The 21,968-nt window shown below is 31.4% G+C and overlaps 1 protein-coding gene and 1 non-coding gene across 18 annotated transcripts in view; both read right to left on the bottom strand.

The window, feature by feature from the left end:
• Window positions 1-21,968, bottom strand: part of LOC145256229 (ryanodine receptor-like) — a 936,895-nt gene that overhangs the window by 339,696 nt on the left and 575,231 nt on the right. For all 17 annotated transcript variants that reach the window (XM_080114858.1, XM_080114861.1, XM_080114859.1 and 14 more), the window contains 2 exons: window positions 20,783-20,946; window positions 17,722-17,942 (listed from right to left, as the gene is read on the bottom strand). In XM_080114858.1, the coding sequence (XP_079970984.1) occupies window positions 17,722-17,942; window positions 20,783-20,946 (385 nt within the window). The remainder of the gene's footprint in view (window positions 1-17,721; window positions 17,943-20,782; window positions 20,947-21,968) is intronic.
• Trnar-acg (transfer RNA arginine (anticodon ACG)) lies at window positions 854-926 on the bottom strand. The gene has a single exon. It is a non-coding gene; the product is annotated as a tRNA-Arg (tRNA).

Here is a 21,968-nt window from a genome sequence, read left to right as displayed (position 1 = left end):
AGAGGTTAGATCGTCTAGTTCAGTGTGTTTATTTTTTAAAACACATATTTATTTAAAATTTCTAATTTTCGGCTTATAAAAAAGCACATGTCTGAATTTTAACCGTCATACTTTGAATTTCATTTTCGCCATCCTTTTAAACAATGAATTTCTATTGATTTTTACACGCGTGCGCATAATCGAGCGCTAATACTCTGAACTGGACGATAAAACCTATGTCTTGGACAACTTGAGACTGCACCAAATACCGTCATGGCGAATAAGAAAAAAAAAAAAAAAAAAGAAATAGAGAAAAAAAAAAAAAGAAACAAAAATATTGTCTAAACCTTCCCGATGAAACCTTTTATATAAGCCAAAAATTACAAATTTTAAATAAATATTTATTTAAAAAATAAAAATAATGCGTGTGTCTGATCTTTAAACCGTCATGTTCTGAATTTTATTTTCATCTTGCTTCTAAACAGTGGATTTCTATTAATTTTATTTCTATTAATTTTAATACATGTGCGCATGATCGAGCGTCAACATACTGAACAGAATTTCATATCCATCGTGATTGTCCAAACCTTCCTGACGAAGGCTTGGTATTTTAATGTAGATTTTGTAGTTATTATTATAGATCCAATTCTTTATTGATTACTAAGCAGCTTCGCCGTGTCGGCACACACAACGCCGAGTCAAACACAAAACCGAGTACACTCAACATCGTCTTACCATCAACGCTTACCCTGTGAACTCGGAGTATGGGAAATTCCCATATGCACAAAACAAAATCACTGAAATAACAAAAATACCCTAACTAAGGGTAAGGATAATCAGTAAACGTTGGATAAAATGATGGGTAAAATTATTATGAACTTGCCAGGATTCGAACCTGGAATCTTCTGATCCGTAGTCAGACGCGTTATCCATTGCGCCACAAGTTCTGTCCGTATGCCAAAAGACGTTACCGCGACTCTATACAGACAGTTCGATAAAAAACACCTGATGAAGGCCGGAGGGCAAAACGGCCGAAACGTTGTGACGATAACAACCAAGATGAGGAAGTCAGTCCGACAATCTCAATCAATGAAAACACCTCATCTCAAAAATACAGACAATTACTATGGTCAGATAACTTTTTCGACAAAAACGAAACGGCCCTAAAACCCTTATTTCGGGCTTTTTGTGTGACTCGGTGTTGTCTGTTACGAACCATATATAGATAAGGACAGTCTAGGGACTCACACCTTTCAATTCGATGCATCTGTTCCAAAGTTTTATTGGTATATATGCACACACACATATAAATAAATAAACATTTAGACTTTTATTAATAGTATAGATATTGTCGGGATTATTTCACCAACAAGAAGAGGGGAGGGTGTAAGAAAAGGCAGTAAGGGCTTGCAACGAAATGGTGACGTTGCTTCCAAGCAGTCTTTTCTTTCCTTGTAAAGGTAATACTTAACTGGTAACGTTTGCCGAACAACAGTAACGAGGTAATCAGTCTAAGAGACGCCAACCGACTAGCAAGCTAGGTAAATAGCTTCTTAACTAATCACTAAACCGTAGTGAGACAACTTCTTTTATACATACTCTCAGTGGCGAGAATTCCAACGTGATTTCCAACGAGATTAGAATGTCTATTTAACTTAGTAGGAAATAGACACCCAGTTTCTCAATAACGGCAAACAACAGTTCAGTGTCTTTTCTTCCCTCCGACCCACTCCCGGCAAGTCAAATCAATTTTAATTCTTACACTATAGATTGCCCAATATATACTAGTTTTTAGTTTTTATTATTGCTACGCATATGCGTTTCAATAAGTATTTGTTATGGATCATGCTGAGTTTTTTTTTTGTTCTGGAATTGTCGACAGAACCAACCACTTACTCAATTTTTCCACTAAGTTACTTCAACACGAAGTTTTGCAGATGTTTTAAACACAGCCTCCACATGGAATGATTGGCGGAACAACCATCTGGAATGTATTTGAGTCATTGTAATCAAACCACAATACGACACTGGTTTTGCTATCTAAGAGATATGCAATGCCTAGGAGCATGGGAAACCTTCCAAATTCAACAATATATGTCCATCTTGAGAGGGGAACGCATAAATGCAAAAATCAAATGGCTTTGAAATAGAGAGCAAAACTTTATTCTTCAGTTGTCAAATTATCAAAACATTTTGGTAGAATTGCCTCATATTTCTAAACTTTTGAGATGAGGATTGATAATTTGTATGATCTAGACTATTGTTCTCATCTTGGGTGTTATTTTCAAAATGTTTCGGTCGATGTAATCTTCACATAAATCTTGATTTGCTCCTATTTATGAAAAGTTAAAAGAATGTTTTTATTGCTTTTTTTGTCGATAAACCATAGTTGTTAGAATCCAAAATGTGTGATGCTTTTATGAAATGGAAAGAACGTCGAGTAGTTTTCACTTTTGTATTAATTTCGGTCTATACTGAATAGCTTAAGTGCCATAAATATAATTCAATAACTTACTATATATATATATATATATATATATATATATATATATATATATATATATATATATATATATATATATAAGTGAACGTGTTTGCGTGTGTGTGTGTCTGTGTACATTTCATTACGCAATAACTGTCAATTTTAAGCTTACAGACTCGAAATTTGATAGACAGGGTACTGAGATTTGGAAAAATCTTTGTGGTCGGTTTTCGGCCAGAAATTTGGCTTTTAAGGGGTCAAAGTTCAACGATTTAACCTTTGAGAACTCTACCAAACTCCTCCGACAATTTTGGGTCTAAACACTTGAAATTTTAGATATAGGTTCCTTGGACATGGATCTAATTTAATAACTTGATTTGAGCCAAAAACAATAACTGTTAAGGGGTCATAATAGGGGTCAAAGTTAAAAAAATTGACCGCTTTTTTTTTTTTTTGCTCAACATATACCTCCAAACACCCTGGCAACGCCGGACTTAAATTCTAGTATATAATAAAAGGATTCTGTTTGAAATTCTGTGCAAATTCCTAAACATCCACAAGGACTTGTGTCGTAATGGATAAAGTACTAAGTAAAATGCAGGCGATTCTACAAATGTAATTGTAAATTACGTAAGACTTCTATCCAGTCATGACTGACGGAGGTTACATCGTCCGAAACGTTGTGAGATGAACACCTAAGATGACAACTGTAGTTCAACTTAATTCAAAGAATACAGAAGAACTGCATCATGGTTTTTTTTTTAATAATCTGGAAGCAGGAAAATTGCTTTTAGTGTAAAAAACAAACAAACAAACAAACAAAAAACATGGAGTCCCTGTGGTAGAAAAATAAATAAAAAGAATTATTAGTTGAAATAAACACATTGCAACAGACATCACTGATGCGACAACAGCGAAGTTGAAGCGGCTCGTAAGCTGTCGGTTTCTATAGCAACAAGGAAAGGGGAAGAGAGAGATACAAAGAAATAAATAACATCTATACTCACAAAAAAAACAAAAAAAACAAACAAAAAAAAAACCCCAAGGGATAAGTTGTAAAAAAACCCCCAAAAGATTGAAAGGGATAATTTGTAAAAAGAAAAAAAAATTGAAAGGGATAATTTAAAAAAAAAAAAAAATGAAATGAATAAGTTGTAAAAAAATTAAAGGGATAATTTGTAAAAAAAATTGAAAGGGATAATTTGTAAAAAAAAAAAATTGGAAGGGATAATTTGTAAAAAAAAAAAATTGGAAGGGATAATTTGTAAAAAAAAACAATTGGAAGGGATAATTTGTAAAAAAAAAATTTGGAAGGGATAATTTGTAAAAAAAAAAAATTGAAAGGAATAATTTGTAAAAAAAAAGGATAAGTTTTAAAAAATTGAAACGCTTAAGTTGTAAAAAAAGGATAAGTTGCAAAATAAATTGAAAGGGATCAGTTGTAAAAAAATTGAAAGGGATAATTTGTAAAAAAATTTTGAAAGGGATAATTTGTAAAAAAAAAGGATAAGTTGCAAAAAAAATTGAAAGGGATAATTTGTAAAAAAAAAAAAATTGTAAGGGATAATTTGTAAAAAAAAAAAATTGGAAGGGATAATTTGTAAAAAAAAACAATTGGAAGGGATAATTTGTAAAAAAAAAATTTGGAAGGGATAATTTGTAAAAAAAAAAATTGAAAGGAATAATTTGTAAAAAAAAAGGATAAGTTTTAAAAAATTGAAACGCTTAAGTTGTAAAAAAAGGATAAGTTGCAAAATAAATTGAAAGGGATCAGTTGTAAAAAAATTGAAAGGGATAATTTGTAAAAAAATTTTGAAAGGGATAATTTGTAAAAAAAAAGGATAAGTTGCAAAAAAAATTGAAAGGGATAATTTGTAAAAAAAAAAAAATTGTAAGGGATAATTTGTAAAAAAAAAAAATTGGAAGGGATAATTTGTAAAAAAAAAAAATTGGAAGGGATAATTTGTAAAAAAAAAAATTGAAAGGAATAATTTGTAAAAAAAAAGGATAAGTTTTAAAAAATTGAAACGCTTAAGTTGTAAAAAAAGGATAAGTTGCAAAATAAATTGAAAGGGATCAGTTGTAAAAAAATTGAAAGGGATAATTTGTAAAAAAATTTTGAAAGGGATAATTTGTAAAAAAAAAAGGATAAGTTGCAAAAAAAATTGAAAGGGATAATTTGTAAAAAAAAAAAAATTGAAAGGGTTAATTTGTAAAAAAAAATTGAAAGGGATAATTTGTAAAAAAAAATTGAAAGGGATAATTTGTAAAAAAAAATTGAAAGGGATAATTAAAAAAAATTGAAAGGGATAATTTGTAAAAAAAAATTTGAAAGGGATGATTAAAAAAATTTGAAAGGGATAATTTGTAAAAAAAAATTGAAAGGGATAATTTGTAAAAAAAAAAAAAAATTGAAAGGGATAATTAAAAAAAAATTGAAAGGGATAATTTGTAAAAAAAAATTCAAAGGGATAAGTTGTAAAAAAAAAAAAATCAAACGAGGATCTGAGTCGCGAACCTGCACATTGCGACACACAGTAAATATGTAAGCATGTGATGAAGAAGATGAAAAACAACCTCACAGACTCCCACCAAATAATCGGGTGACAATATCGACACACATGAAACACAGAATAAGCAACATCAGTTTTATTTTTTAGAATTTTTTTTACAAAACACATTCATGCCACTTGACCTTCAAAGTATTTCTAAATACTTATAATCTTTGTTTCTTTTTTGTTCTACTCTATGCTTTATTTATCCACTTTTGGACAAAGATCAAAGAGTAATATCTGTTCTGTTCTCATTCAAGGGAAGAAAAATTACACTAGACTGAAGTAAATTTCATTTTCGTCCCAATTCAAAGTTATAACCCTAAAGTCCACATTTTTGTGCGAAACAAAGGCTCCTATTGCTGGGCCAATCATAGGAGAGTAGATAATGCGGCACTATTGCTCGTTTTGGAGACGTAGTAGTTCTCCACGTTCAAAACAATATTATATTTAACTTTATACTCGTGGAGAGGTAAGTAAATAAATGTAAACTATATTTGTTTTATCTCTATTTCTCTCTCTGACACAGGTAGATACAGCGTGGAACGATAAAATTGTTGTACTAGGAAAGACGACATGATTCCATTTCCGTTTGATGAAAACTGGTTTTCTTTTTCTTGTTGCAGACCATCTACTAGTTGGCCAGTTGTGTACAAATCCCAAGAGTGACAGAAGCCTTCTATCATGTCTGAAAGTGACCCAATGTTCAACGAGTGAGATTGGAGTGCACTTCTGTACAACTTATGCTCTCTAACAATCCAAGTTATGACAACAGGACCATTGCCGGCAGCCTCAAAATGCATCGCTGGACTTTCATGAATAACAGAGACGTGCCCAGGGTAATGAAAACAAAGTTTCCCGCCACGGTTATGGTCTTTGATGCATTTTCAAGTGAGGGCCACATCATGCCACCTCACATCTTCGAAGTCAGCTTGAAAGTCAACACCAAGGTGTATCTGGATGTGCTGAAGAGTGTGGTGATCCCCTGGTGCAATCAGGTAGCCACTGGAAAACTCTGGGTGTAGCAGCAGGACTCGGCGCTGGCCCACAAGTCCAAAGAGACCCAGGCTTGGCTTCAGAAGGAGTGCTATGACATTGTACCCTTTTCTCACTCTTCCCCCGACCTGAACTCGATGAGCTACTTCGTTTAATCATACATCGAGAACATCACCAACATGACCTCCCACAACACCAAAGTCAGCTTGATCGTTGCCATCTGCTGAGTATTAGCCGAGCTCCCACCGGCACTTGTAGAAAAGGTATACTCCTAGTTCCGGACCCGTATTGAGGCAGTGATTGAGGCTGAAGGTGACTACATTGAATAGTTACCTGAATTGATTTTTTCAATAAAAGTTTAAAAAAAAGCTGTAGTGTTTTTTTCTTTAGGGCGACACTTTTATCGTTCCACCCTCTATAGCACTGACTTTTATGCTGTAGTGTTTTTTTCTTTAGGGCGACACTTTTATCGTTCCACCCTCTATAGCACTGACTTTTATGCTGAGGAGCCCTGACATGTATTAGTATGACATTATTTTAGTACCGAGAAACCCTGGTCTGTTTTATTTCAACACTAGCTTCAGTGCCTAAGGGCGTACCATGGGTTAATATAACACTGATGTCTGCACCTAAGTCCCTGCCATCAGTTAGTATGAAACTGGTTTCATGCTTATGATCCTTGTCATAAATTAGTACAACACTGATTTTGGTGCCTACAGTTCCTGTTTTTGGTTAGTATCATGATATGATGCAATGTGATAATTTTACTGGTACAATATTAATTAATCCAAAGAGATTGTGCATCACTGCGCTTTTGGGCTGACAAATATCACCAAATTTTAATTTAACAAACGATTAATTCAAAAGGTCATATTCTTCATATTTAAGCAGCAACCAAAAGAATTAGTTTTCATTAATTAAAATAATCAAATCATAATTTTGAGGAATTGTATTTCTTGAAATTAATCTAAATGAGTAAAGACCAAGTCTACATCCCCATCACACATCCCCTCCCATTGTTGTCCCATCACCGCCCCCCCCCCCAAAAGTGATACCAAATAGCCGAGAAGGGTTAAGGAGGATGGAAAGACCGAGAAGAGAGCGCTGACCAGACCTCCGCTGGACAAGCGCAAAGAAAACTGGGACCTTGGGGAGGCTTAGTGCCACTCAAATTCCAGGATAGACCAATGGCCGCTACCAGCGAGAAATCGGTGGTGAGAAGCTGTTGAGATAACGCAAACTTATTTGCAAATGTTATCGAAGGAGGTGGAGTGTGCTGGACGTCTGGGAAGACTTGTTGTCATTCAGCTTCCAGGGAACACCACAGGTTTTTCAATCAGATCTTTGATGACTTGTGTGGAAGCTCCATGTGAGCCAATAATAACAAGTACATGGCATAATCCCCAGAGTTAAGCGGCCGTTTGGGAATACTAGGTACTGTATGTGCTCTCTGCTTATCTCAGCATTGTTTCCAGTTGTCCTGGACTTCTCCCTACCATGGAAATCGAGCAGTGTTGATTCAAGAGAAGTGTGATTGAAGATAACACAACTCTTGCTTCACAATGATATGCACATCTACCTTAACAGGGGGTGTCCATTGTATCTCAAGAGTGAATGGTGGCCGTGATAATAATAATAATAATAATAATAATAATAATAATAATAATAATAATTTTTGAACCAATGGAAAGATTGGGACCATACAAAAATGGCAATGATAAAAACAGCTGAAATCTTAAGGTAAATCCTTGAATGCAGAAACCAACTAACATAAACAATGAACGCTAATCAGTCACAGGTAAGTTGAAATAGAAATAGAATGAAACATTGAAAGCAAATCATTCAAGCCAGAAACTATCAGAAATCCAATAAACTGACTCCCCCCACCACCACCATCACTGTAGGTAGTAATATCAAATTTCAATCACATTTATTGATTTAATAAAAGTTGATGGCAGTCAAGTGGTTAATGACAGGGATTAACAACCTATGTGTTCCAAGTTCGAATCTAGCTTGTTCCACAAAATCACTCTCCCTTACGATGTTAGCAACCTTCACGTGGTCCCTCCTATAAATACCTGATGTCATTCAAGATTCAAGAAAGAATTCTGACTAGAAAAAAATATCGGGGAAAGCAATGGGAGCAACAGAATCTTTGATATGATGATGATGATGATGATGATGATGATACAATAAATTATATATTTTATAAAGAACTTGCTGTACCTTTCCAGTATTGTTGAGACAGAGCAAATCATTTCAACATTTCTGAATTTTTGAGATGAGGATTGGTAATTTGTATCATTTGGATTCATTGGACTACTGTTCTTATCTTAAATGTGATTTTTCACAACGTTTCGGTCGATCTAACCTCCAACCTTCTTCAGGTGTATCTTGTCAAACTCGGGAATGTTTCTGTCAAACTCGGGGAATTTGGACGGAATTTCGAATGGAACACATTAAATAATTCACGGGGGTGGCATGCACTTGTTCCGTCAGCCATGACTGGATAGAAGTCCTAAGTAATTCGCAATTGTATTTTTCGGTCGCCCACACTGAGGATTGAACCTTTTAACATTCAGGAGAATATTACTTTTATTATTGATTGTTTCAAGTACTCTAACCACTATGCCATGGGTCCTTGCTACCCCTGTGAATAAGTAAAGGGTCCCGCTCGAAATTGCGTCCAAATTCCCGAGTTTAACAGAAACATTCCCGAGTTTGACAAGATAGACCTGAAGAAGGTCGTAGATTACATTGCCTGAAACGTGAAAATCACACTCAAGATGAGAACAGTAGTCCGATGAATCCAAATAATACAAATCATTTCGATTTTTATTTGTTTTTACATTTTAAAACTTATACAGAAAAAGAAATACAATTATATTTGTAAGGTAGACAACTCCTATTATATTATTAAAATTTAAAATTCAGTTTTTCTTATGCTTTAAGCTGATTATTTAAAAACGTACCATATTACGAGTGGTTCGCGTGGATTCGGTAAATTTTGAAAACAAGGTATAGTTGCAATGCATTATTGTATGGCGTATAACATGATACAACAATAATAAATGAAAATTTGTCAGCTGAAATGTTATCTAGGGCACACTTTTAAAATCAGATCAGATGAATGTATATGCTAGAAGAAAGAAGATGAACTTCAAATCAAACACCAAATAGATATAATTTGAACAAATAAATAATCATTATATTTTCGTGTCAATAATAATAATAATAATAATAATAATAATAATAATAATAATAATAATAAAGAAATACAAAGTTTGAAGTATATGTACATGCTTCATAGTTTCGGTGAGATGCAAGATGCGTGCAAGATGAATTATACGTGTTTTAAACTGGTAGATTATTTTCATTCGTAGGGAATTATTCTGATCAAGTTCTGCCTCGCGTGTTCGCACAGTACAGCTTAACTATTCTGCTTCTCGATAAGCGATTTTTGTGGACACGGATTTGAGGTGGCAGGATGCTTAATGCAATTTATTTGCCAGCTTTAGTAGTTTCTTTCCTTTTTTCTGCTTTGATAGCACGATTCCAATATTTTTCCCGATTCTGATACAATTACCTATTCCGTACTAAATTTCTGATTCCGATATAATACCGAATCCGATTCTTATAAATCTGTAAATATTTAAATATAAAGTTGTTATTTTTTCCCCCCCTGATTATTGTAAAAACCCATGGAAAATGTGCAGATATTTTCTTAACCATAAAAATACACTTGTGAGTGTGTGTCGGGGGTGGGAGGGGATAATCTATTGATTTTAGTTTCACTGATAGTTCAAGATCAAAAAATATTTATTATTTTATTATTATTATTATTATTAGCATCAATAGGAAGAATTTGTTTTAAACAAAATCAAATAAAAATAACAATTAAAGGAATCGTTTTTGGCATTGGAAAAAAGAGCACAAATTTTTCAGATTCCGATACCCCTAAAAATTCCAATTTTTTCCGATTCCTGATTCCGATTAATTATCCCAACGCTAATTTCTACCTGCACAATATTTGAATGAAATAATCTTAAAACAAGTAGATAAACGCGTGCTAATATTTTAGAAACAAAGTTTCCGAAACACTTAGTATATCCGATGGCGATGCCAGGCTTTCGTAGATGCGCGATAATTTGTGTCAGGAAATTTTATTCACGTTTTCCGAATAATCAAATCAATCCGAGATGAAGTAATGCATGTTACAACACAAGTAAAAAAAAAAAAAAGATAAAGGTAAATGTATGCCATTACTGACGCATGCTCCCCTGCATCTATATATCTATATATAAAGAAAATACAACATCTGTATGTGTGTGTCTTTATAAACGTGTGTAAAACAATGCAAGCATCCATATAAGTATATGTTTATGTGTACGTGTGTTCATAAAGAGTCATAGCAAAGAAATCTTTAATGGCAGTGAATATGATACTGGTGGGGACTATGATGGAAGTGATAGTAATGTTTTGATTACGTTATCTGTGCGTGCTTCTGGATTATGAAATCAATATATAGATACATATGCATATATATATATAAAATATATATTATATACATAATATATATATATATATTTATATATACATATATATATATATATATATATATATATATATATATATATATATATATATATAATTAGTAAATGGTAAAAATACCATAAGAAAGTGCTCAATACTATTTTAGAGCAAAATATGTTTTTATTACCGTTTTTAATCTGCTTGGTTACACATATTTCGATTAGCAAATCGCGTTAACGATCCGATAATTTCGTCAGACTACACAGAAATTAATATTTATTATAATGAATATTAATCTCTGTAAAGTCTGACGAAATTATCGGATCGTTAACATGATTTGGTAATTGAAACATGTGTAACCAAGTAGGTTAAAAACGGTATAAAAACATATTTTTCTCTACAGCAGTATTGAGCACTTATATATGTATATATATATATATATATATATATATATATATATATATATATATATATATATATTCATACATGTGTGTGTTATTTAAAAAAATCTCTATACTAATATGTTGAGGCATTACGTGTGGATAATGTACATTATTACCTTCCATGCACATTTAAAAAAATGAGATCGTCGTTTATCTGATGTTTTTGAGGTAAAAAATCTGACTTTACAATTTTTTTTTAATGAATTGTTCCCAGATCAAATTATGTTGTCACGTCGAATAAATGTATTCCAAAAAGTGGAATTCGTTTTGAACAATGTTTTGCTGACGACGATAATAATTTTTATAGAAGAAGGAAGAGCCATTTTATTAGCAGTAAATTATACAAATGGATGTAGAAATCACCATGAAATTCCCATGTTGTGCCGTTAGTATTTACATACTGTATTAAACCATAGCATTGGTTTTGGTAGCTCAGCATTTATCAATGGCATCAGACTTTTCCTATAAATCCTAGGACTATGATTCAACAACGGTATGACCATAATCGAATATGTAAATAATATATCCAATAAACATATTAGAATTGAGCACTCTGGACTATTTTCCTTCCAGAAAAATTGCAGCAAGCAAGTTGTTTATTATTTGTCTCTATTCGTCTCTCTCTATATATGTTTTTTTCACACACCACGTTAGATGTCTCTACTTTTTTTTTTAAAGTTATTTCTAGTTGTTGTTTTTTTTCTACTACGTTTCGGCCAATTATACCTCTGGCCTTCGTCAGGTTAACTTCAACCGGATAGGAATCCACAGCAATTACTGCTTTCAGTAGTTGTTATCTATCCACGGTTTGGTCAATTAATCCTCTGGTGGGATTGAAACCGCTACCTCTAGACAATACTCACTTGGAATCTTGGATAATCCTGCATCTCTATCCACTACGCCACGGGCCCCAAAGGGCAATCAAGGTTGGATTTTTTTGATCTTATAAATCCACAATCTTCCAATTGTTGGGTCCGTAGCGATTGTTATATTGAATTAATTGTTGGAATTATTTTTTTTGTTTTTTTAATTTATTTTTTATTTTTTTATTTAATTATTTGGACTATTAACCTCATCTGCTAGTTGTTGTTTTTTCTACGACGTTTCGGCCATTTATTCCTCTGGCCTTTGTCAGGTTAACCGCAATGGGATAGAAAAAAACAAATTTACTCGTCTCCAAAATTAATTCAATGTCTCTACTTGTCTAAATTAATGTGTTCTTAATCATGTTTCAAATAGCAGCTATCAACTAGCATAAGATAAATCATGCATTCTTTTCTGTATAGCAATAATGATTTTAATGCAAATCTTTTGAAGAGAAAATACTGAATAGTAATACTGCATAACAATCGAAACAACCATAGTATGAAATATAGCAAAATAAAACAGTAACAATGTATTAACGGGGAATCTCAGGAAGTATCTATCATTAAAAGAACTATGTGGATGGATAGAATATGTAATCGCTGAAATTAATTGAAATTTCATAAATAAAAAGAAATGATAATTTCCGGTCATTGATTGGCTATTTAGGATGAAATACTGATTTTGTAGACGGATAGAATGTTTAATCGCTGAAATTGATTGAAATTTTGCAGATAAAATTTTGTTTACAAATTTTAAGAATCTGACTGACTTCATTTTATTATAAAAACTATTTTTGCTAAGTCGTAAGAACATAAAAATATAACATTTTTATTACATATAATAAGTGGTAAATCGTAGGGATAAAACTAATAAACCTGATCTAATAAAACTAAAAATAAGAGCAAGACCACCAGTAACCTGGGGGGAGGCTTGTACATACTGGGGGTTAGCATAAGATGCTATAGCATAACAAAGTTAAAAAAAAATAAAAAAAGTGGTTCACGTGTACGAGCGGTAACCCCTATATGTTTTTAGATTTGTCTTTTTAAAAAAAAAAATTTCAGTGGATTAATGGACACAAATTTACCAGATTATCAAAAAAAAAAAAAAATGAAAAAATATCAATATTTATGGTTATCTTCAATTCTGGGCAAAACCTTTGTAAATGTTGGGTGACGAAACTTAAAAATAACTATAAATATGCATGTAAAATAATCGGAAAAGGGCGAATTTAAAGCTGAATTTAAAAACAACAAGGCCAAACTGCTTTAAAAAAAGGCTAAATTCGCGAAATTTAGCCTAAAAACGTCGAATGGTTCTAAAATTAGTGATCGATTTAGTAGAACATTGCATTAGAAACACTCTTCAAATATTAAAAAAAAATTTTTTTTCATTTTTTAATATTTATTTATTTATTTGTTTTTGATAATCTGGTAGATGAATACCCATTCGATAATAATCCACTGAAAATTAAAAAAAAAAAAAGATGAAAATAAAAATTTATAGTTTGGTGCCGCTTATACATGTGAACTAAACATGTAAATAGGATTTATTAAATCATAAAGTTCAGGAACGTTACATAAACGTTGTCGTTAAGAATAAGTGGTTTGAATCGAAGATTGAACCTAACGTTCTATTCACCTCCTCATACTTATATATGCACAACAACAGACAACTTTGAGACAGAAAGGCATTCACTATTGGACCATATAACAATGAGATCAGATTATGTGTCAAAGTGCGTCAGAACGGACTAATTATGAACTATACCAGTTTCCTTGGGTTATTTGGCTGCAAGAGAAGAAGAAGACATGAAAAATAAGAATCTTTAAGAAAAAAATTAGAGTTCGTCCGTATGTTTTTTTTTGCTCCAGGCGTTACCTGTTGAAATAAATTTATATATATATATATATATATATATATATAAAAGAAATATTTTAAAAAATGGCACGCATATATATTGATTGTAAAATTTGTATATATATATATATATATATATATATATATATATATATATATATATATATAAGCAGAAATATTAAAAAAAAAAAAATGACACATATATACAGTTTGACCTGGATATAAGAAGCTTCTTATACGACCCCCCAAGCTCTCTTATATCCGGGTTACACTTATATCAGAGTTACACGTATATCCGGGTTACACTGTGCATTAACGCAAGCTCTAATTTTGGACCAGAGAAAATCTCTCTTATATCCGTTTTTCTTATATTATGGTCTTTTATATCCGGGTTACACTGTATATATATTAATTGCAATATCTGGCTGATGACGTTGCATTTCTAAAGAAATTGCAATAGGAACATGTATGCACATATGTAGCCAATAATGCCAATAATGTTTGCATGAATAAATAACAACTATATAATAACGCTCTGCTTGTCATTGAACACTTTGATAAACACTGGAATTTCATGGAATTAAATTCTAGAAGCTACAACAGTATATATATATTTATATATAATATATATATATATACATATATATATATTTCACTAAATATTATTTATTTTATACCTACAGACACAAGTTTTTCATGCTTATGCAATCATCAGTGAAGGAAAAATAATTACTGCTTATTGAGAGATTCAAATCCAGTTAACAAAGCCAACCTTGGCTTTGTGCGCTAGTGTTTTCCTCTCGGTCATCAGGAATTAACCTTTAAATGGAAGTGAATTTAAGGACGTATGAAGCTATGTAAGCAGACTCTCATAATTAATGGCCATGAGAGTATTCTACGAGCAAGAATTTTGAATGATGTTAACAAAAAATAAAGATAAATGAAAGAGAATGTGATTCATGTCATAACAACAAAAAGGAAGAAATCCAACTCCTATTGGAAACTATAGACTAGAGACGATTTAGAGTAGTTAGATATGTTAAATTAGGTTTATGATAAGGGTTAAAGATTCAAAGTTGTATCAAGGAAAGAAATAAGAAATCACCTTCTTTTCAAGTGCGATTATGATTGAGAGACTAAAATTAAAAGTAGGGTTCTATTATATTTTGAATTTCATGAAATCAGTAATCTTGGCAAAATCTAATAAGCCCATAATAATATCATAAGTATTTGAGGTATCCCCATCCAGAATTTGTTGTTGAAATATAAAATATGTACGTCGAGCTAATATGGCTACTATTTTTTTTTCGTTAAGAATAACAAAATATTTTGTCAATTTTTCAAATTAGTATTTACCAATAATTAGCAAATTATTGTTGTTTTTTCCTTCTGAGAATAAGAGTAAATTCTTTGAAACCCCATGCTTTAAAAGACATTGTCATACTTAATTCTTTGTTTAAGCACGAGGTAATCATAATAAGCCTGTAAAATACTTTGCTTTTATTTTATTAATAGTTGGAGTTATAGAAAGGTACTTGTATGGTACAGATTAATAATTTTTAAATATATTTTATTAATTTCAAATGGAGGAAATAACGGATTATGGTAAATGTTGTTAATAATTATATCAATTGTTTCTGCTAGAGGTGCATTGAAAGAATAATAAAACAAAGTGTCTTGATTGTATTTAGTAATGACTGCTTGAATAAAAAAATGCCGCCTAAATATACCAATTTCATATATATATATATATATATATATATATATATGTATATATATATGCATGTATGTATGTATGTATGTATGGTCTTGAAAGTTTTTTTAACCTTTAAAACTATATAAAAAAACTTATTTTTATATTTTTTATCATTAGTTGGAAAACTATTTAGTAAGTAAGTCATTTAATGACCTGCAATCGCTGCATTAACTTGCTTTCTTGAATTCAGAATAGTCCTAATTTCCTTATTTCAGGGATCATCAGGTGTCTACCATGAAACTGTTTCAGGGATTTAAAAACAAAGCACTATATTAAATCATGGTTCCCCAGCAGTATTGATCAAACACCATCTCCCTTAATCACAAAAACAAAAAATCTTCTGAATATTTGATCTGTTTTTTTTTTGCTCCAGATAAATTTAGCTAACCTATTCATGCTATCAAAAAAGTCTTCCTTACCTGTGAAACTCGTCATTGTCTCCAAATTCAAAATGGATGATTTTTTTTTAATTTACCATTCAGTTGTATTTATACACTTCGGATTAATCCATTATACTACTTATCACCCTACTATTATTAGTACTTTATTTTCATATTTACATTCAATCCTTTAATTTAAATATATATATATATATATATTATATATATATATATATTTGAATATGAAATGTCTAGACAGGATGTCAATAATTATATATATATATACACACACACACACACATATATATATATATTCATGTATATATATGTGCTATATATATATGTATATATATGTGTGTATATATATATAGGTGTATATGTAGGTGTATATATGTATACACACACACACATATATATATATGTGTGTGTGTATACATATATACACCTACATATACACCTATATATATATACACATATATATACATGCATATATATAGCACATATATATATACATGCATATATACAGCACATATATATACATACATATATATAAATATATATATATAGCACATATATACATGCATATATATATATATAGCACATATATATACATGAATATATATATATATACATATATATATGTATATATGTATATATATATAATTATTGACATCCTGTTTAGACATTTCATATTCAAGATTAATAAGTTAGACGCTCCCTTTCTTTTCTTTTTCTTTCTTTTTTTCTCCCCCTCACTTCCTTATTTTTAGAGGATCGAATTTAAATTTTGCGATTTTAACAACATTATAGCATTTTCACAAAAACTGCATCTGATTTTTAAAGACTATTTTGCTTTGGTTTGATTTATTATTTTATTTAATTATTTTCATTTTATTTAATTATTTCCATTTTCATTTAATTATTTCCATTTTCATTTAATTTTAATTTAATTTTATTTGCCTGTCTACAGATATCTTCCGGTTTTTATTCACAAATTGATTGAAAACTTGAACTGAATTTTGAAACTGATATATGGAAAAATTTTTTTTACTGGATTGATATAATCAAAGATTTGCCGGATATCCAATCAAACTAAAGAAAAACTGTGGAAATATATATATATATTGGATTGTTACCAGCTTCCTTGGATGTATAAACATCGAAAACTCATGGATTAAGGAAATATATTTTACTATACTGTATTATTTGTCTTGCATACGACAAAATTTCTATATTTGAAATTTAACCTTTTCAAATCACAAATTTTAAATTCCTAAATTATGATTATATATATATATATATATATATATATATATATATATATATATATATATATATATATATATATATATATATATAGTAATTTATAAAATATATATGGCGATTAAGCTACACTGAATATTCTGCGTTTCATCCACTATAGGATTCGTCAGGCTTATGCGCATAAGCCTGACGAATCCTATAGTGGATGAAACGCAGAATATTCAGTGTAGCTTAATCGCCATATATATTTTATAAATTACTAACTAGCTCTACCTACGTATTGAGCACTTTTGAAGTAAATACTTAAAGTTTACGCATAAATCTATACTTTCGTATATTAGGTTTATGTGAGTAAATGAAGTAGTTATATATATATATATATATATATATATATATATATATATATATATATATATATATATGTCTACACTAGTGAAATTTAATATTACAGCAATTATGCTAAACCTGTGTAGATTCGAATCAAGAGATATCCAATAGTAGTATACTGCATAGTGTTCATTACTTTATTACTCTAGTTGGTTTCTTTTTTACAGGAGAGTGGAATATTTTAATAGCGAAGAACGTAAAAAATACTGACGAATAGACTTACCGCGTGAAAGCCACAAGGAAATCACATACAACATCCCGTTGTCCCTTCGTCAAAGAACGACATTTGGTGTATCTATATACAGTGTTTAACGTATTGTCTAACAAAGCTGACACGTGGTCAGCGTCTCTGAAGAAGCTGCAGTGAGATGTCATCAAAGGTAGGACGGAGCTGCAGAGGTAACGATTCAAGGCTAAAGCCATGTCGCTTTCAGTCGTAGAAACCTGTGCAGACAGAAAGAACGCATAAAAGTTAAAACGAATACACGAAACCAGGGGTTTGTTTTACAATAAACATAGGTTAAAAAAAATAAAAGAAAAGGTGGCAAATAAAACAAATATAACTGCTATCAAAAGCAAAATAAGTTACTCATCTACCGACCTGGATAAGTTTTTCCTGCATTTTCACTGGTTTTAAAAATGTCTTTTTAGCTTGAAACCCAAGTAGTGCTGAGCGCTTAAGTTAAAACGAGAACAAATATGGCGCCATGATATCTATCTCCTTTGGAGTTCCCAGAATCGGCCAAAAAACCTCTAAAATAAAAATACTGACAGAAATCCACCCAATAAATAACACCACGACATTTATTGGTTGGATTTATCTCAGTATTTTCTTTTTGTTTCAAAGTTTTGAATGATTATCGAGACTTCAAAAGAGAAGGCATCGTGGCGCCATCTTTGTTTTCGTTTTTGCACTACTTGCGTTTCACATTTAAAACGCACTTCTGAATATATTTATTTACTAAAAACTTATCCAGGTAGGTAGAAGAGTAACTTTGCTTGGCTTTGGTAACATGTATCTGCTATATATTTGTTTCTTAACCAGTTTTTTGTACCTCTGTCTATTGTAAAACAAACCAGAAATCAGATATCGATATAAATAGAAACAAACAACGTATCCATATAAATAAAAACAAGCAAGATATTCGTGTAAATAAAAATAAACAAGCTAGCTATATAAATAAAAACAATCAGCATATCCATATAAATAAAAAAAAATAAGCAAAGTAACCATATAAATAAAAACAGTCATTTCGTATTATGCTCTTGAATTTTTAATATGAGAATTGATAATTTGCATTATTTGGATAATTCAGACTACTGTTCTTATCGTGAATATTAAATTGCATAACGTTTCGGCCGATGTAACCTCCGACTTTCTTCAGGTGCATCTTGTAAAACTTGATAATCATTACGCGATGGATAAAGTATTAGGTAATATTCATTTGTAAGCGACTCTCTTATAGAGGTTGAGGGTTCAATCCCCAGCATGGGTGATACTAAGAATACAACTGCGAATTACTTAAGTCATGGCTGATGAGCCAATAGCATGTTACTCCTGTAGATTAAATAAAATGTTCCATTTGAAATTGTGTGTACATTCAAGAGTTTGAAATAAAGACTCCTGAGTTCAACAAGATACACCTGAAGAAGGTCGAAGGTCACATAGGTTGAAATAACATTCAAGATGAGAAATGAGAATAGTTGCCAAAATAATCAAAACATTCTGGCTTGAGGTAGTTGCTTGTGTAGCCGCACTGATGAGCTGTGAAACAGCGAAACAGTGCTGTATGTGGATGACTATAATACTCCCTATCTTGGGTTGAGCATATTGGGAATTGATATACAAATTACCATTAGCATATTAAGCGATGCTCTTCATGTAAACAAATTGAGCTTAGGTATTTGGACAATGTCAAAATATTGTTAATTCACTGCCCGCATAGCAGCAGCCAAATAGCACAACAGTTAGAAGCTCTGACTGTCATATGGGCGGTTGGGTTTCAATCCTGGCTTGAGGTAGTTGCTTGTCTAACCGCACTGATGAGCTGTGAATCAGTACTGTATGTGGATGACTGTATATATATATATATATATTTATATATCAACGCGATGGTTCGAGGTGCAATCCTTGGCTAGGGAAAGGTGCTAGTCTAGTTGCACTGATGAGTTGTGATACAACGAAACAGTACTGTATGTGGCTGACTATATATATATATATATATATATATATATATATGGCACAATTGCATTAACACACCAGTTCTCGTCAGATAACCAAGTTTAGCGATGATGGCTATTACCAGATGGGATAGCTAGTCTGTGTGTACCGTGCCGAGATTTCAAGGTTGATATCTGGAGGCACATTTAATTATGGAGATACATTACCAGTCTTCATTAAGATATGCATCTAGGAGAAGGAAAACTCTGAGGTCTACTGTCTGCTCTGTCTTTTGGCAGCCATTGCACTGACAAGGATTAGTAGTTGTACAAAAAAGTGTGATTGGTTCTACACAAAGCCTTCATCACTGAAAACAAATCATGTGTGGATTTCCGAATAACTTAGTTGGTTTGACAGAGCTCATACGTCGAAATGGATGTTAAGTTGAAGAAAAAAGAAACAGTTAATAAAGAGTCCGCGTGCTTTTATCTGCGGTGTTGTTTTTGAAATGGCAATGTGATTTTAAATTCAGAGTAGTGTTTTCCGTGTTAGAAGCGTTGATTGAATATGAATTTTAAATGAAAATCCGTATGAAATACGTTTGAAAGCCGAAGTACAACGCAATATTATGAAAATAAACGTATTTACTTTATAGATAATATATTTCAACATATAAGTATATTAACATATAAGGAAAAGAAATCAAGACTGTAAATTAAAATTTATAAGGAGATTTCTTGTTTGACAGAATACTCCAAAAAAAGTAACAATAATCATTGTGTGTGTATATATATATATATATATATATATATATATATATATATATATATATATATATATATAAGATCAAAATCTACCCAATGACAAGTGTTAGCTGGATAGATTCCGGCCCCTAAAACAGCAATTCTTTTCCTTTGTCAGAAACATCGCTCACAGAATGTGAAGAGTAAATGACAAAATAAAGGAAGTGGAAATTACGAGGTTGCCGGAAGTAAACCCAAGATCCACTTTCTACTCTCCTAAAACGGTTGTTGTAAATTGTCAGAATTTGATCATTTAAGAGAACGAATCAACAAGAATTTGTAAAGTGTTGCGCGTTTCGGGATTAGACTGTGCGATTTACCTCATCCAATGTTGTGGCGGCTCTTAGATCAGGCAAGAAACCATCTTCCAGGAGCTTGAAGAAGACATTACGATCTGGGATACCGTACACTCTTTCTAAGAACAACACAATGGCTGCTTTGTGAGCAGGAAGCAATCCTGGAGGTAAAGGAACCGGTACTCCTTCTACAAAACACAAATAATGAAATGATCAAAAATATAATATCACACCAAGGGAGATAATTACATATATATAATATCAGGAGCAGCTGATAAGAAATCTATATGGATAAAACAGTAGATGTATGTATGTGTGTCTGTGATTGTAAATATTTAACCGATAAACTCTTAAACTACTTGTCACATAACGCTGAAATTAACAAGAAATTGTAATCATACACCAAGTATGGTTTATATCAAGTAACACCTTTCTTTAGATGAATAATGCGTACAGAAGTCGGCAAGGTGAAATGCAAAATGTTCATTTCAACTTGCCGACATATTTGTATTAGTTTGCGCATGCGTAAAACTAATGATAGCTAATATTGGTTTAATTTTAAAACTTTCCTATCTATCTGTCAGGTAAGTTCAAACGGTAGGGAACATGGCTGGAGCACTAAATGTTTTGTTTCGATTCTAGCTGATGGCACCCAAGTTATTTCTTTCAACTTTTGAAATCACTAATATGTATTAGGTATAATATAATATTCAATAGTACTCTGTAATAATAACTACGAAATCTGCATGAACTAAAATATATTTAAGCGTATTTTATAACCGAGCATGCCGGTTTTATATAAAACGTGAGAAAGTTTCGTCTTTATTTTATCTTATTACTAGAATATGCACCCAGCGTTGCCCGGTATTAACGTAACGTTAACTTTCTTAAAAAAAAAAAAGAAAAAAGGGTGCTAATGCAGAGAGTGATCCGCGCTATTTTTTTAAATCGATTTCCACGTTTAATTAAAGTTTTATATGTTTTTTATTCAATTGTAAGGTTAAAGTACATAATAAGTACAAAACACCCTCCCCTTCCCATGTTAAGAATGGCTTTTTAAATAATAACGTTATTATTTCAGCACGGATCACTCTATGCATGAGTACCAAAAAAAGTAAAAAAAAAAAAAAATACTAAAGTGAGATCGAAACCAAAACATAAAGACAGTGAGTCAAATACGATAACCATTAGACCAGCTTGTCATTATCTT

This window comes from Euprymna scolopes, chromosome 32, assembly GCF_053919585.1.
Source record: "Euprymna scolopes isolate OS-2025 chromosome 32, ASM5391958v1, whole genome shotgun sequence".
Classification (NCBI taxonomy): Eukaryota; Metazoa; Mollusca; class Cephalopoda; order Sepiida; family Sepiolidae; genus Euprymna; species Euprymna scolopes.
The sequence above is the reverse complement of the archived record's forward strand: the minus strand, read 5'-3'. Positions and strand labels throughout refer to the sequence as shown.